Below are 14,159 nucleotides of genomic sequence, written 5' to 3' on the forward strand. Positions count from 1 at the left end.
ATTTTACAGTGAAGTTCTGTGACTCATAAGTTAGGTGGCATCCCTCCAAATTAAGCTAGAAATGTTACATTATTATATTTGCTATAAAAGAGAAACTTGAGGTTCTTTTTAGTGTTTTTCAAAATAAGAGTTTTTGTCTTTACTATATATATGATATATGTCTTCACTATGATTTTCCTGTTTTTAAGCTTGGGAAATTATCATTTAAATGGTGCATACATATTAAAAATATACATGCACACAAAAGGGCTCAGAACAGATTAACAGAAGTCTGACCAGTGTCAGGGTAGCTGTTGAGTGGAGTATAAGCAAAGGCAGTAAGATCACCACAAATCAAGTTCACCATTAGCTTTTAGACCATGCTAGTTTGCCAGAATTTCAAGGAGACTGGAAAGGCGGGGAGTATCTTCATCTCAGTGAACATCAGATGACCTAACCATTGCAGCACAGCTTGTCTGGCTGATTGAAAACTTGTAACAAAGACATCTGTTGTTCAACAGTTCCCAGGCTCTCCACTCAGCCTATTGAAATGGTCCAACAAGAAAAGTGGAATGCTGAGGGCATCTGGCAAATTTCTAAGAGTAGGTAACACACATAAACATTTCATTTCTGCTCTTTACTCTATGTCCTGTTTCTCAAAAATGCTGGCTGAAATGCCACTCACTCAGTAGATTTTCCAGGTGGAATATAACTGAACTGTTTCTGTCAACACAAGGGGGAGCACAGACACATCTATCAAATTGACACAGTCCTTGCACTTGATGAGCTCGGTGGAATGAGTCTTCCACCTCCAGTTTTTGTTACGCCAATGAGTGATGAATCAGAGATATTTTTGACATTTGAAAGCAATTCAAGGTGAGAGAACTGAGAAGACTGGTATTTGCCAGTCAGAACTATAAATAAAATTTTCAGCACTAAGACCCCTCCAAAGCTTTTTAATAGACAAAAATTTTATGTTATTCCCTAAGGATAGGAATGCTATCTGTGTGTCATTTCTTTATATGCAGTCATACAGAGAGAAGGTAGGAATTTGTCTTCCTTCACAACCACAATAAATCCATCCTTGTTTCTTATGTTATTAGTAGGATTTTCAGACCTGACCCAGTGTTTTTAGCATTAGAGGAATTAATTAAGTTGATGGGATTTTTCACAGTGATTCACGTTCTTAGAAAGGCTAATGAGTCAAGATATTAACTTGTAATGACATTAGTATACGTTTACTTGATGACTTGGTATATAGCCTAACTTGTGGTCACACAGCATTTCATCAGGAAAAGTGACTCATGATCACTGCACACACACAAAAAAAAAGTAATTGCATTTACAGATAATGACATAATGAGTTTTCTTTGTGTTTTATTTCTGTGGTGTGAAAGACAGCAAATAACTTGAAAAAGAAAAGAAGGCCATCCTCTATTTTTAGAGGTAAAAATATGAGCCATGTTGGTAAGATTAGCAGACTGGCTGGATGTACAGAGATCAGTATGAGAATGACTGAAGACCTCCATGGATTTTAGTACTTCTGAAGGGTAGAGGTTAAATGGGCACCAGCCATATTTCCACTAAGCCAACAACAACTTACACTGAAGTAGAAAAATATTCTTTGTTAATCTTGACAACCATCTAAAATAACATAAAAAGTAAACTAGATAGAAAGGCAAGACCTAAAGGTAAATGACAGTGAGAGGAAATGTTTGTCTTGTATATCATAGTCAAAATGCATTCTGCAGGAAGAATTTTTTGTCTCTGATACAACTTTTAACACATCAATACTAAAACATATTCTGAGATATTGTGTGGAAAAATTCAACAGATCAAATATAGGGATTTTGATAGAGCTGATTTATGCCAACATACCCAAGTCTAGGATACTTTAAAAAAGGTCGGATCAGAAATATCACTGAACATATGATGGGAGAATGAAACAAAGGAATAAATATTTTACTGTCATATTCATCTTCCTAAAAAATAGGAATAAGCCTTCAAAATAGGAATAAGACTTCAAAATATATTATGTGAACAGATTAAAAAGTAAATTTCTATGTCAGGTTTCTCCTGTAGTTATTGTAAATCCAAGATGTTCTTGATCACTGCTGAAAAGAACCTGTATGGTGAGTAAAGAACGCTTCTACACTTCAATTTCCAGAAAAGTTCCTAGCAAAATCAACCAAAAGACCACAGATAATTCCAAGCTGTAACTGCTCATTCTCTTTCTTGAAATGTCCAGTCTTGGGGAAATGTTGAATAACCACATTTTCCTCTTTACTTGCTTGGTACTGAAACAATGCATGTGTGATCTAGCACAGTTATGAAAGACCTGCTTATTTGTATGGAGAGAGCCAAAACAAATACTTGCTTCAAAACACACTAAATTAAGGTCAATTCTTTCATCATTCATGCACAAAAAATAACACTATTCTATCATTTGATGAGTGTGATACTACCCATTAAATATGAATATCAAAATCAAGTCTATAGCCAAAAAGAAATATATTTCTGTTTATACATAATTTCACTGACATTGGGGTTTGTGTGCTTTTTTTTTTTTTTTAATATCATTAAAATATTGGCAAAGAAAACACCAAGGATGTAAAAAGCTGCAGGGTGAATGCAGGTGACACTGTTTTGTAATACCCACAGCATAATTAAACTATTCCTTGTAAATATATTCTTTAATCAATTTACCCGGTTTTTCTGGGTAAATTTGCAGACATTCTGTCTGCAAAGTGATTTCAATTTAATCATTACATTTTTTGCATGATTACCATTCAGAAAACTTATATGAATTGAATTCTGGCTGGGAAAGCTATTTTTCCTACTTATCTTCTTTTGTTATCTTTCCCTGTATACATGCTTTTATTTAAGAAAAAAAAAATAGTTGAATGAATTAGAAACAAATGTATTCTATTTTTGTCCATGGGCAGACTGACATTTCAGGTGCATACAGATATGTAAAAGGGAACTAGAAAATAGCTATAAAAAGAGAAAGTTATAAAAAGGTGGCATTCATGTTAAAACAGAAATAAATTATTAGACAGAATGATCACATTGCAATAATCCTAGAAAATGTATTGATAATGAAGTGAAATTCATTCCATCTAGCTTTGGTTGCCTAAAGGATGATGTGAAGTTTAATGCAGTTTTCTTAAAGCCAATTAAATGAGGAAGACTCTTTTCAATTCTTGAAGCAGAAGTCTAAGTTAGATGAAATTATTGTTTTTCTGTGTATACCTCTTTTTCTCTGTTGCCTGTTGGGGCAGGTTGGATGGTTACCTTAAACTGGAAAACTGACATTAGGTATGATTTTAGGGAACTAAGAAAAAAGGTTAGTGCATGTATCTGGGAGACAACTGGGTATGTTTTACCTGTGCAACTAAGAAATTTCAAACATGGATACCTAGGTGATCAAGACAGGTTAAAGATCTTCAAAACAGCATGTCCATGATACAAGCTGATGATATATGACCATGCAGACAGCATGTTGGCACATATTAATGAAGACATGCCATAATAATGCTCATCATGGCAACTCTCTTTGGCCACAGAAGTCATAAAATTACTTTCTTTCAGGCCTTTTCTGCTTTAAGTATTGTGGAGGTTCAGCCCTCTATCCTTGCACAAGATTGCATCCATTGTGCAAGAGAAAAATGTGTGTTACAAGTAATTCTAACAAACTCCCAGCCGTCCCACGGTTCCATTTTTTAATAATGCATTTATCTTACCTTCTATAAGCTTCCCCGTCTGCTCTGCATTGCCCCCAGGCAAGATCTTGGCAATGTAAGCTCCAATTTCCCCACTGCTGCCTGGAATTTCTTTCCCACCTACAACTCGGATTCCCAGTCCATTGCCTGTGATCAAAAGAAAGCAAAAACTTTAAACAGAGATGAAGCAATGAATAATTCACTGGAAAGAAAGGAAGAGAACAAGTAATCAGAGGTTACTGAAAATGTCCCAAATAACTTCTGGCTGTGATTGTAAGATCAGGGTTATCTGCACTCAAATCTGTTGCTCTTCTAAAGACTTGAGAAGATCTTCTTGAACAGCTACTGTATGACTGACATAACACAAACAACTGAGTCACTAAAAATTACATTGAAGCTAATCCTATCTTCTTCTGACAATCTACTTGCAGTATTAATAAATTGAATTAAATTGCTAGAAATCCATGTGAAGTGTGGATTCAAAGGAAAGTTTTATCATATGCCTACAACATGCATGAAATTTAGCTGAGAAATTATAATAGTTGAGCTTTTAGAATCACATAATTATGGATACATTGACAGAGATCCTCAAGCTTGCTCTTTTGCGCAGCAAAGCATGTACATTTACATGAACCTGTACTTGGCAGATGTTACTATTTTTCTTAAATATTTGCTTTTAATTGACATCTTCTACATGAAAGGATGTGCAAATTAAGAATTGGAAAAGCATAAAATAATTCTGTGTAAAGTATCATTAAACCACATATTTTCTCCCTTTTGAAAAAGTACAGAGATAAAAACATTGTTACCACTCATTATTTTAGCTGGAGAGAAGCAGATCACTAACCTCCCTTATGTACAAAATAATGAGAATAAAATATAGTCTCATAAAGCCAATCTTATGCACTGCCATTCTTTTCATGCTATCTTGCTTTTTTTTTTTTTTTTAAAAACAACTTCCTATACTAGTGAAACATTTTTTTTCTTTGAAGAAAATTCCATATGAGATGATTCACACTTTGATCTGGGAATATAAAGGCTGATTTACCCAACTTTACTGTAATGTCTTAATCATTATTTTTCAATTCATTAATTTCATAAGCCAAACCTGCTGAGTGATTAGACTAATCAGATGTAGGAAAGTCACCACACCACCTCTTTGCAAAGCTTTATCTTTTTAGATTAAGGCCTTTCCTCATAATGCTATTAGTGTTTTGTAAGTCAGCCCTGAGTTTGTCTCAGAAGCAAGATTACCACATTGTGTTTCTGACCAAAAAAGTTTCCACTAGTTTTTCTATCCCAGTTTAGCTAAATCTATATCCTTTTTGACTCAGCTTTCCTCATAATTAGACATTTTCCAAATATATTTTTTTGAGGAGAATGAGTTTTCAGTTTAATTGGAACAAACTGTATTAATATTTCAGGTTAATTACCTTATTTCACTGCAAATTTGAAATTTTCTACTGGTAAAGTTTATTTTTCATAACATGGTAGGGAAAGCAAAACTCCCATACTATGGATGAGTCTAAATGTCTTTTAAAAAAATTAGAAAACACAGTTTTTAAAAAGTAAGTACCTCATTGCATAAAGTGAATGTGTACACCTATAAAAGCATTTAAACATAAGTCCATTCTGAGGACTTAGAAATTCACGTGGGCTGCTCTGCACAGAGAACTTCTGACCAAGCAGTATGGAAAGAGTCATTAATATTTTTATAGATCTGAAGCTCACAACTGGGAACTATTAAGTTCAGTAAATCCAACAAACTATTTTTAGTATACAGCACACACAAGCAAGGACACAGTATCTTACTCTTAACTCACACAGTCAACACGTGGAATTTTTAATATATCTGTAGGACTGGCTGCTTTTCATCAGAGGGGAGGAACTCCTTGGAGTCAGGGTTTTATCATGATACACAGTACTAGAATCTCTACCTCTCATAGCCTATTTGTGACAGAATGGCAGAGAAGTAGTTTGCCACATAAATGAATCTACACTTGATTTCAGAGGCATTCACATGGATACCTATGCTAGGGAACAGAAAACCTTGGCTGACATATTTGTTTAGTTTTTGCAGGGTTTTTTTCCGTATTACTGCTAATAAAATATTTTCCATGCTAATATATGAAGAATTTTATTCCTAGACACTTTGAAAGGGCTTTTAGTTTTATGCTTGCAGGTTTTAGAGCCAAATGTATGACTGACATAATGTATTAAGCAGAGGTATGCTTGCTAAGGGACAATCACAGGAATTGGTGTGTGCGTGTATATGTGTGTTTGCTGGAAAAACACTACTAGAAAAATATTTAAATCACAATTTAAATTTAAATTAAGGTTAACTACAGAACATTCATTCCTGGTAGTCAGAACGAATGAGCTACTTTTCACCCAATGAGCTCTAAGTGCTCTGTTCTGGCTGACAAAGTAATATTGCTTGGGTCTTGCTGTATTTTCTCATGTGAAGATGGAATTTCAAGCCTATTTATACTTTATCTATTGAAAATATTGAGCTTACTACTTCTGTTTGGAATGACATTGCCCAGTTTATAACCTTGAATGCAGATAGTTTAAGAATACCCATCATATGTTTTCTCAGATCTCTTTTCCCCTTGTTTTTGTTGGATTTTTTTTTTCAGTTTTTGAGTCTTAATTTCCATCTCTCAGGCTATTTTGATATAACCAGACATTCATCTTTCTCATTAAGTTTTCAGATTAATGAACTACTGTTTTCTTTACAAGACACAGGACCAGTTAACCATCAGAAAGCAAATCACTGTGATTTGAATAAGAGAGGGCACCTTTCTGAATTATGAGTATTGATTTCCATGGAAAATATCTTCAGGAAAACATCTCTTCAAAGAGAATTTTACACATCTAAGATGCAATCCTTTTTAGGGTGCTTCAAAGTGAGAAGACTGGTAATTAATTAAAACTGTTTTTACTGATCTCCCAAGGCTGTGATCCTACTCTGCCATCTAGTCTTAACTAAAGCTTTAAGATGGAGCATGCTAAGCTAAAAAAAAAAACCCAAAACCTCACCCCCCCCAAACCAAAATATATATATTAAAAGATATAATAAATAATATAATGCTAAACTTTGACAAGGTTGATAATGCAACTAAATTGCTTTTATAATTTGATAAACAAACAAAAAAATTGATACTAAATCACTACAGTTAGCTTGTATGCCACTGATTTATACAGCTGAACATATGAACAATCAGACTTTGAAGCTTTAGGTCACCTGCCCAGTGGCTGACAGGAAGGTGCTGGATGCAGTTTTTCTGGATTTTACTACGCCTTTTGATGCTGGCTCTCACAGCATCCTTATGGATGAGCTGTCCAGCTGTGGGATGAGTGGGTTCACACTGTTCTTGGGGAAGAACTGGCTGAAGGGCAGAGCTGAAAGGGTTGTAGTGAATGGAATGACATCTGGTTGGGGACCGGACACCAGCAGTGCTCCTCAGGGATCAGTTCTAGGGCCAGGTTTGTTCAATGTGTGTCAAAAGTCTGGATGCAGGAGTTGAATGCACCATTAGCACATTTGCACATGACAAAAACTGGGAAGTGCCGTTGACTCTCTTGATTAACAAAAGGCCTTTCAGAGGAATCTGGGCAGATTGGATCATTGGGCTATGATTAATGGATGAAATTTAACAGGTGGAGATGCTGGATCCTGTACCTATGACACTGGGCACAAGTATAAGTGGGTAGAGCAATGTCTGTAAATCAGAGAGGGATCTGGGGGTGCTGGTCAGCAGCAGTTTGATGTGAGTCAGCAGTGTCAGCTAAGGGGACAAACCCTGTCCTGGGTGGCATCAAATGCAGCATCACCAGCCAATCAAAAAAGGTGATTGTCCTGCTGTGTTCAGCATTGGAGCAGCCTCACCTTGAGTACCACGTACAGGTCTGGGCCCCACGATTTGAGAAGGATTGTCAAGGTCCTTGAATGTGTCCAAAGGAGGGCAACAATGCTGGTGAAAGGGCTGGAAGGAATGTCCTGTGAGGAGTGTCTGAGGACTTTGGGTTTGTCAGGTTTGGAGAAAAGGCTGTGAGAGGCAACCTCACTGCTCTCTACAGCTTCCCGAGGCAGGAAAGTGGCGAGGGAACTGATGCATTCTTTCCCTGGTATCCAGTAATACAACTTGTGGGAATAATTCAAAGCTGTACCAGGGGAGGTTTAGACTGAGAAGGTGGTCAAAGACTGGAACAGGCTTCCTTGAAAGGTGGTCAAAGCCTGTCAGGGTTTAAGAGGCTTTTGAACTGTGCCTTCAACTGCATGCTTTTATTTTTGTTCCACCCTGAATTGGTCAGTAGCTGGACTGTAAGATTTTTGTAGGTACCTTCTGTCTGAAATACTGTATTTTGTATTGCATTCTATTCTATTCTATTCTAGCAAAGATTTCAAGTGCTTAATAACTGCAGAGTTATTTTTGTGAGAAATCCATACTTGAACGAAAAATATTGAATGGTCTTTTCTGATTTTTAGCAATTAACCAACTCTGTGACTTTCAAAGGGACATTTCACTTGTCATTTCATACCCTTCTACACACCACACCCTGTTTCAGTGAAGTATATTCATTATATGTATACATATACATATATATTTTACACATATATACACATATAAAAATTATATATGATCAGTAACCAACAACCTGACACTACTAAATTCTGTCACTGGTGACCTGGCAAGCATCACTGTAAATGTGTTTTCAAAATTCGTCACTCTTTTCTCCTTATTTCCACCATGAGGTACTTTCTGTTCCTTTAGATTTATTTATTCTGAACTTCTGTAGCTTGATGTGTCTCAGACACTATGAAATCCTATCTCCTTTTATACTTCATTGTGTCACAGTAGCAACAAGCAGAAAGACTGTAATTTACTTTGCTGGAATATGCTGGCTATAACCTGAGCTCTGCAATTACAGTTTAGTCTTTTTTTTCCCTTATGGAGATAATAAAGATCAGACTGTTGCCAATCTGTTGCTGGTGCTCTCAGGTCACAGGGAAGATCATGGATTCTTACCATCTTTTCACTGCTTTGCTGAGCAGCTCCATTATAGCCATTAGAGTATGAACAGCCTAGACTTCCTGGAACTATTTCAGCATCAAAGCAATTACTAGACTTGCCCTTCCAAACAAACGCTGATAACCCTTACATAAGGTAAAGGTTAAAGGAAAGAAAGAAAAAAAAAGCAGAGGAAAACTGAACAACTCAAGGCCCAGCAGGCTTTTGCTGGTGTTGGTGGTCCTGATTTTACACAAAAGTGAAAATTAATTTTCCAGGGGTGTTTTTGCTCATGAAAGTAAATAGCATTCCAGCAGCAAAGGCAAGGATTGATTATGTTTAGTCATCATATAGGTCCTATGCAGCAGCAACAACTTCAACACATGCAGGAGAATGCTGCCATGTGACCCAGAAGCTCTGTGCAAACATTGTTCATGTGTTAACTCAAGCAAATATTTCCTCTGGGCTTATATTTGAAAGTATGAAACCATTTGTCTGTCGAATTATATGAGCAAGGACAGAAAAGAAGCAACTAGAATGTACAACAGATTTTCAGTAATCACACGTGTTTGTGTGAATTGGCCTAGGAAACTGTAAGTATGAGCGTCAGCAGCAATCTTGCTTTTGTCACAGTTAGAAATAGAGCTCTATGAATATTTAATAGACTTTTAGGTGACCAAACTTTTAAGAAAGATATTTAAAAAATGCTACTGATTTCAATTTCTAAGAGCCTAAAAGTATACCCTTCAAGATGGTAGCTGAAACTCACTATTTCTGTAAACCCATGGTCATTTTAACACCTTGGAATATTGTGTGCTTTGAAGTTGAAACTATACAGAAGTAAAATGGGAAAAAATGAAATGGGCTTAAATGCAGGGCTACAACACCTATCTCTGAGTAGTTTGAAATGGGAGATATGCTTAAATCTCAAAATAGAGATTATGTGTTGTGTTTCAGATCCAGGAGCCAATGCACAGACTTGTCCAAATATGTTTTTCATCACTTTTTAATAATATAAAAAATCCCCCAAACCAGAACAAAACCAGAATGGCGAATTATGGCAAGGAAGCACAAAGGTGATCTTTTTTTGGGCAGGGAGGTCCAATAGTAGAGAATGCACACGGAGAAAGCATTAAACTGAGACATTAGGTACAAAAGATTTTGTAATGTGCCAATGTACCATGTTATAGCAATGAGAACATATCCATCAAATCAAACAATATGAAGCCTTTCAATACTATTTGGCTGTGAATGGAGACAGAACATACCTTTCTCCTGCGTTCATTTACTAGACATTATCTCGTCATTCCTCCTCCAGCCTTATCTAGACCAGACATGTGCTGGGTGCTGGTAGGCCCCTATCTGCTGGAACAATTTTACACCCTGTTCCATTGTCTGTATGGAACAGAAGGCTCAAACACAGAAAAAAACATCAATGACTTCTCTTGGACTGGTCAGAGTTAAAACTACCATGAAGAAATGCAAGCTATATATTTAGACATTGTAGTTGTGATAAAGCAATCTCTAAAGTCTGGAGAACAGAGATAAAGGAAACATGAAAAAGCAAACAAAACCAAGTTAACACAGGAACTTGAAAAACAGCAGGAAAAATAATGTATATAATAAAATCCAGCCTAAATTTTTATGTGCATTGTTATTCTTATGCAATTCTCGGGAATACATAATATGATGATCCATATCAGAGGCTGGTTGTCTATATAGGTACAGTATTTTCAAGATTGTCCTCAGGAGAATTGTTTTGGTGCTTCTAAAAAAATTAGCTTAAATGAAGTTGTTTCCTAGAAACATGATTGTACAGCTGTTGCATTTCTTGGCCATTGGTAATTAAGGCATAAAACACACATGAAGTCAAATCATGAGCTGATGAAATTCAGATATATTGCAGTTGTTTTAATAGCACAGAATTGATTTATATCAGCTGCAAATCTGTTTCATGCTGATGATCTGATTCACTGATTATCATCCTGAAGGATTATAAAGTGTTTTATGAGTTAGCATCTTGAAGCATTTATTACACCTACTTGAAAATAAGATAAAGGTCTCTTCTTTTTGGATGACCTGTCACATCAGAACCTGTGCTGTCATCTGTGGTAGACTGTAGCTTTAAATCTATAAAATCCCTTGCAGGCACTGAGTTTCATCTGTGTTTACTGATAGACACCAGTGGCTCGATAGATGCCACTGACTGACAGCTGAACCTCCATGGAAATCCGGGGGCCTGACTGAACTCTAACATTCAGCATTGCAGTGATCTGTTTCTGCAGCCTTTTCTGCATGACAGCTATGAAAGCAAATTGCACCTTTATAGCCAGCAGACATATTGCCCTCTCTCAATTACCTCCACTCAACATCTTCAACAAATGTTCATATACTGAAAAATGCATAAACAACTGAGTTGCCAAAAAGATTTCATGGAAAATATTTTAAATACACACACTAGTGGTTTCCAAATTAAAATAATTTGGAGACAAGAAACATAAATATGGAATATATGGTCTGTATCTCTACAAAGTGTTTCTAACACACAAAAGAATTTGTTTGGTTTTTTGTTTGGTTTTATTTAGAAAGTTCAGTGGTACTGAGTTCTTTCTAAAATTGATGTTAAGACAAAACCAGGCATCTCTCTTTCCTTTTATTTCCAGTCCTACCCTCATTTACAACTGTGTGACTTCCCAGGAAAATCTCTGATGTAGCCTGACTGTAACAGCTCAGTCTCTTTCTGTTTATGGGTTTTAACTTCTGTGCCATGTCTCTGCTAAGGAGTGAGTGTTTGAGGGAATGAAGGCCATTAATTAGGGATTAAGTCCTTCCCCAGTGACAAGGGAATGCTAGAGGAGGGTATTGCTTTTTTGTGCAAAGTATTATCTCAGTTCTTCACAACATTAAATGAAAGAAGTAGGATAAGTAATCCTCTAAGAATATGAGGACAGGAGGTGGATTCCAGTTCTCACTCTCTGACTTCTCACATTGAACACAGGCTGTGACTATATTTAACATGGTTTTAATTGAATAGTAATCACATATTCATTGCACTTTAGTATTTTGCTGTAAGAACTAATTTTGCTGAACTTGCAGGTGAAATAATCCTAAATATATAGGGTTGTTTATTTAGAGACTAACTATAGCAGTGAGGTCTTGATACAGGAAAACTCTCTGAATTCCCTTCCTCTCTATCTGTGCATGAGCTGGCACACTGCAGAAGTGTAGTGTTGTTTGCAGGAATTAGCAATCCTTACGGAGAGCATGAGGCATGTCTGACGTGTGTACAGCATTACAGCTACCCTGTCATTCTCCTTGCAGTTTCACTGACATCACTGCTGATGTGGAGATTAGGGATGCAGTCTTCTGCCCACCATCTAATTCATTTCTTTACTCCACTACACAGTTTGCAGATTTTTCTGAATTGTTTCTCTGCCTCTTTCTTTTTTTCTTTTTTTTTTTTTTTTTTTCACCAGAATTGAAGAGGATGTTCACGGACAGTCTGGCTGCTCAAAGGTACATTTTTTTTTTTCCTGGAAACACAGTACATGCCTCCTTTCAAAAAGGAAAAATTACTTCTGACTCAGCCTATGTGAGGTAAAGGAGTAAAAATTACCTTTGACTAAGTTCACTCATTGTACCTACAGACGTACTAAGATGTGTCTGCCTTGTTGGATTTCCCCCCCGAGTGTCTAAACAGCTTCCTGATCAGGAATAACACAATGAAAGTTATCTTTGCAACATTTCCAAAGGTATTGCCAGTGCTTTCATTACCTTCAATAGCCATATCCTCAATTCACTTTTTCAAATATAACAATGATGTGATAAAAAACAGAAGAGAAAATTCTGGCAGTATAAAACAGCACTTATGCTGCTCTGCTAAAGGATCCAAAAGGAACAAGGAACTCTCAGTGAAAACAATGAGTTTCTGGAGTGTTAAACACTGCTGTATTATCATTCACTGATCGCTGCTGTCATTGCTTTGGAACCTCAGCATAACCATGATGCCAATTCTTTTTTTTTTTTTTTTTTTTTTTTTTTTTTTTGCAAATTATTAATCAGTCCTTGAAGAGTAAATTCTTGGAAATTTCTTCACACCTCCCAGCATTGTCTGAGGAGGGGACACTGCGTATCTTGAAAAGTAGATCTGTGTGCTCTAGATTATGGTGTATGATAAAGAAACAAGAACCTTCAAGAGAGAGGCCAGTGAGCAAGTATACATTTATTTTTCATTCAACACTGTTATTCTCTTGCCATCACAATTCTGGCTCTGTTCCTCAATCCTTAAACACCTCATTCACATGCCAAAATTCACATTATATGCTTCTGTGTGCAAAATTATGCCAGGTTATGTAAGAGGCATCAAAGGCATCTGTACCTCACAGTCAGCTTTCATTAACCAGGAAAGCAAATAAAGCAAATGCATGTGCACATAATATGTAGTGAAAAAGTCTGAATTTTAAAATATTTGGGACTACTCTTATTATTGATATTTAGAGTGTGACAATTTTTGGATTCATAACAGGCAGTAAGTTCTACTGTGGTAAGATTGTCATGAGACCTGTGGAATTCAAATTATAATGGTGCTATTAGGATGAAATTCAAGTTTGTCCTACAGTAACAGCTGCTGTGGTAGATTTGGTTATCTGGGCTGACCCAGCACACCGAATCATTAAATGCCAGGCTGGCCCAAGAACTCCAGTGAGATGAGATAATGGGCTGAAGCACTGGCCAGTTTCCCAGCAAAGCAGCTGGTCAACAGTTACAGGAATTCTCCAAGTGGGAATTGTGTACAGTTTGGGACAGTTCCCTACGTAACTCTTGCTGTGCACACTCCAGATCAGATACACTAATTGTATTCTGAAGATGTGTTCATTCATTCCCTGAGAGGAGAACCTGTCAGGCTCAGGCACCTTCCCAGGCATCTCCTGCTGCAGAACTCACTAAACTGCACATAGGTAATTTAAAACATCAGAAGAAACTCTTGCATGTGCAGGAATGATCACATAGGAGAGGCTTTTGTGCACAGCCAAGACAGAGGATGTTTTGTACACACTGTGAGGAAATAGGAGACAGTAGATGGTGCATATGCTGTTGTGGTCACCCAGGACCACAGGCCAGCTGGTTTATAAGAATCCAGCAACACAAAAGTTCAGCTGAAGATGCTACTGAAAGGGTGATTTTAACAGTGACTGTTCTCTTGGAAAGATCTGACTCCCCACGTGAGCTTTACTGATGGTTGTGGTTTTTAACATACGCTTTTCCTGTGTTTATGCAACAAGTATAAAGGCCAAAAAAATGAGTCAACACCTCATTTTGGTACTTTCCATAAGAAAGAAGGGCAGAGAGAAAGGGAGAGCAGAAAGAGACAAAGGGAAGAAATAAAAACAAAGAGAAAGAAACCAGACAATGAAGCAATCAAACATGGAATCTTGATGAATAT

At 36.7% G+C, this 14,159-nt stretch overlaps 1 protein-coding gene across 3 annotated transcripts in view; it reads right to left on the minus strand.

The window, feature by feature from the left end:
• PCLO (piccolo presynaptic cytomatrix protein) overlaps nt 1-14,159 on the minus strand; it is a 329,242-nt gene that overhangs the window by 110,302 nt on the left and 204,781 nt on the right. For all 3 annotated transcript variants that reach the window (XM_048300868.1, XM_048300870.1, XM_048300867.1), the window contains exon 10: nt 3,723-3,848. In XM_048300868.1, the coding sequence (XP_048156825.1) occupies nt 3,723-3,848 (126 nt within the window). The remainder of the gene's footprint in view (nt 1-3,722; nt 3,849-14,159) is intronic.

The sequence above is a fragment of the Corvus hawaiiensis genome, chromosome 4, assembly GCF_020740725.1.
Source record: "Corvus hawaiiensis isolate bCorHaw1 chromosome 4, bCorHaw1.pri.cur, whole genome shotgun sequence".
Lineage (NCBI taxonomy): Eukaryota > Metazoa > Chordata > Aves > Passeriformes > Corvidae > Corvus > Corvus hawaiiensis.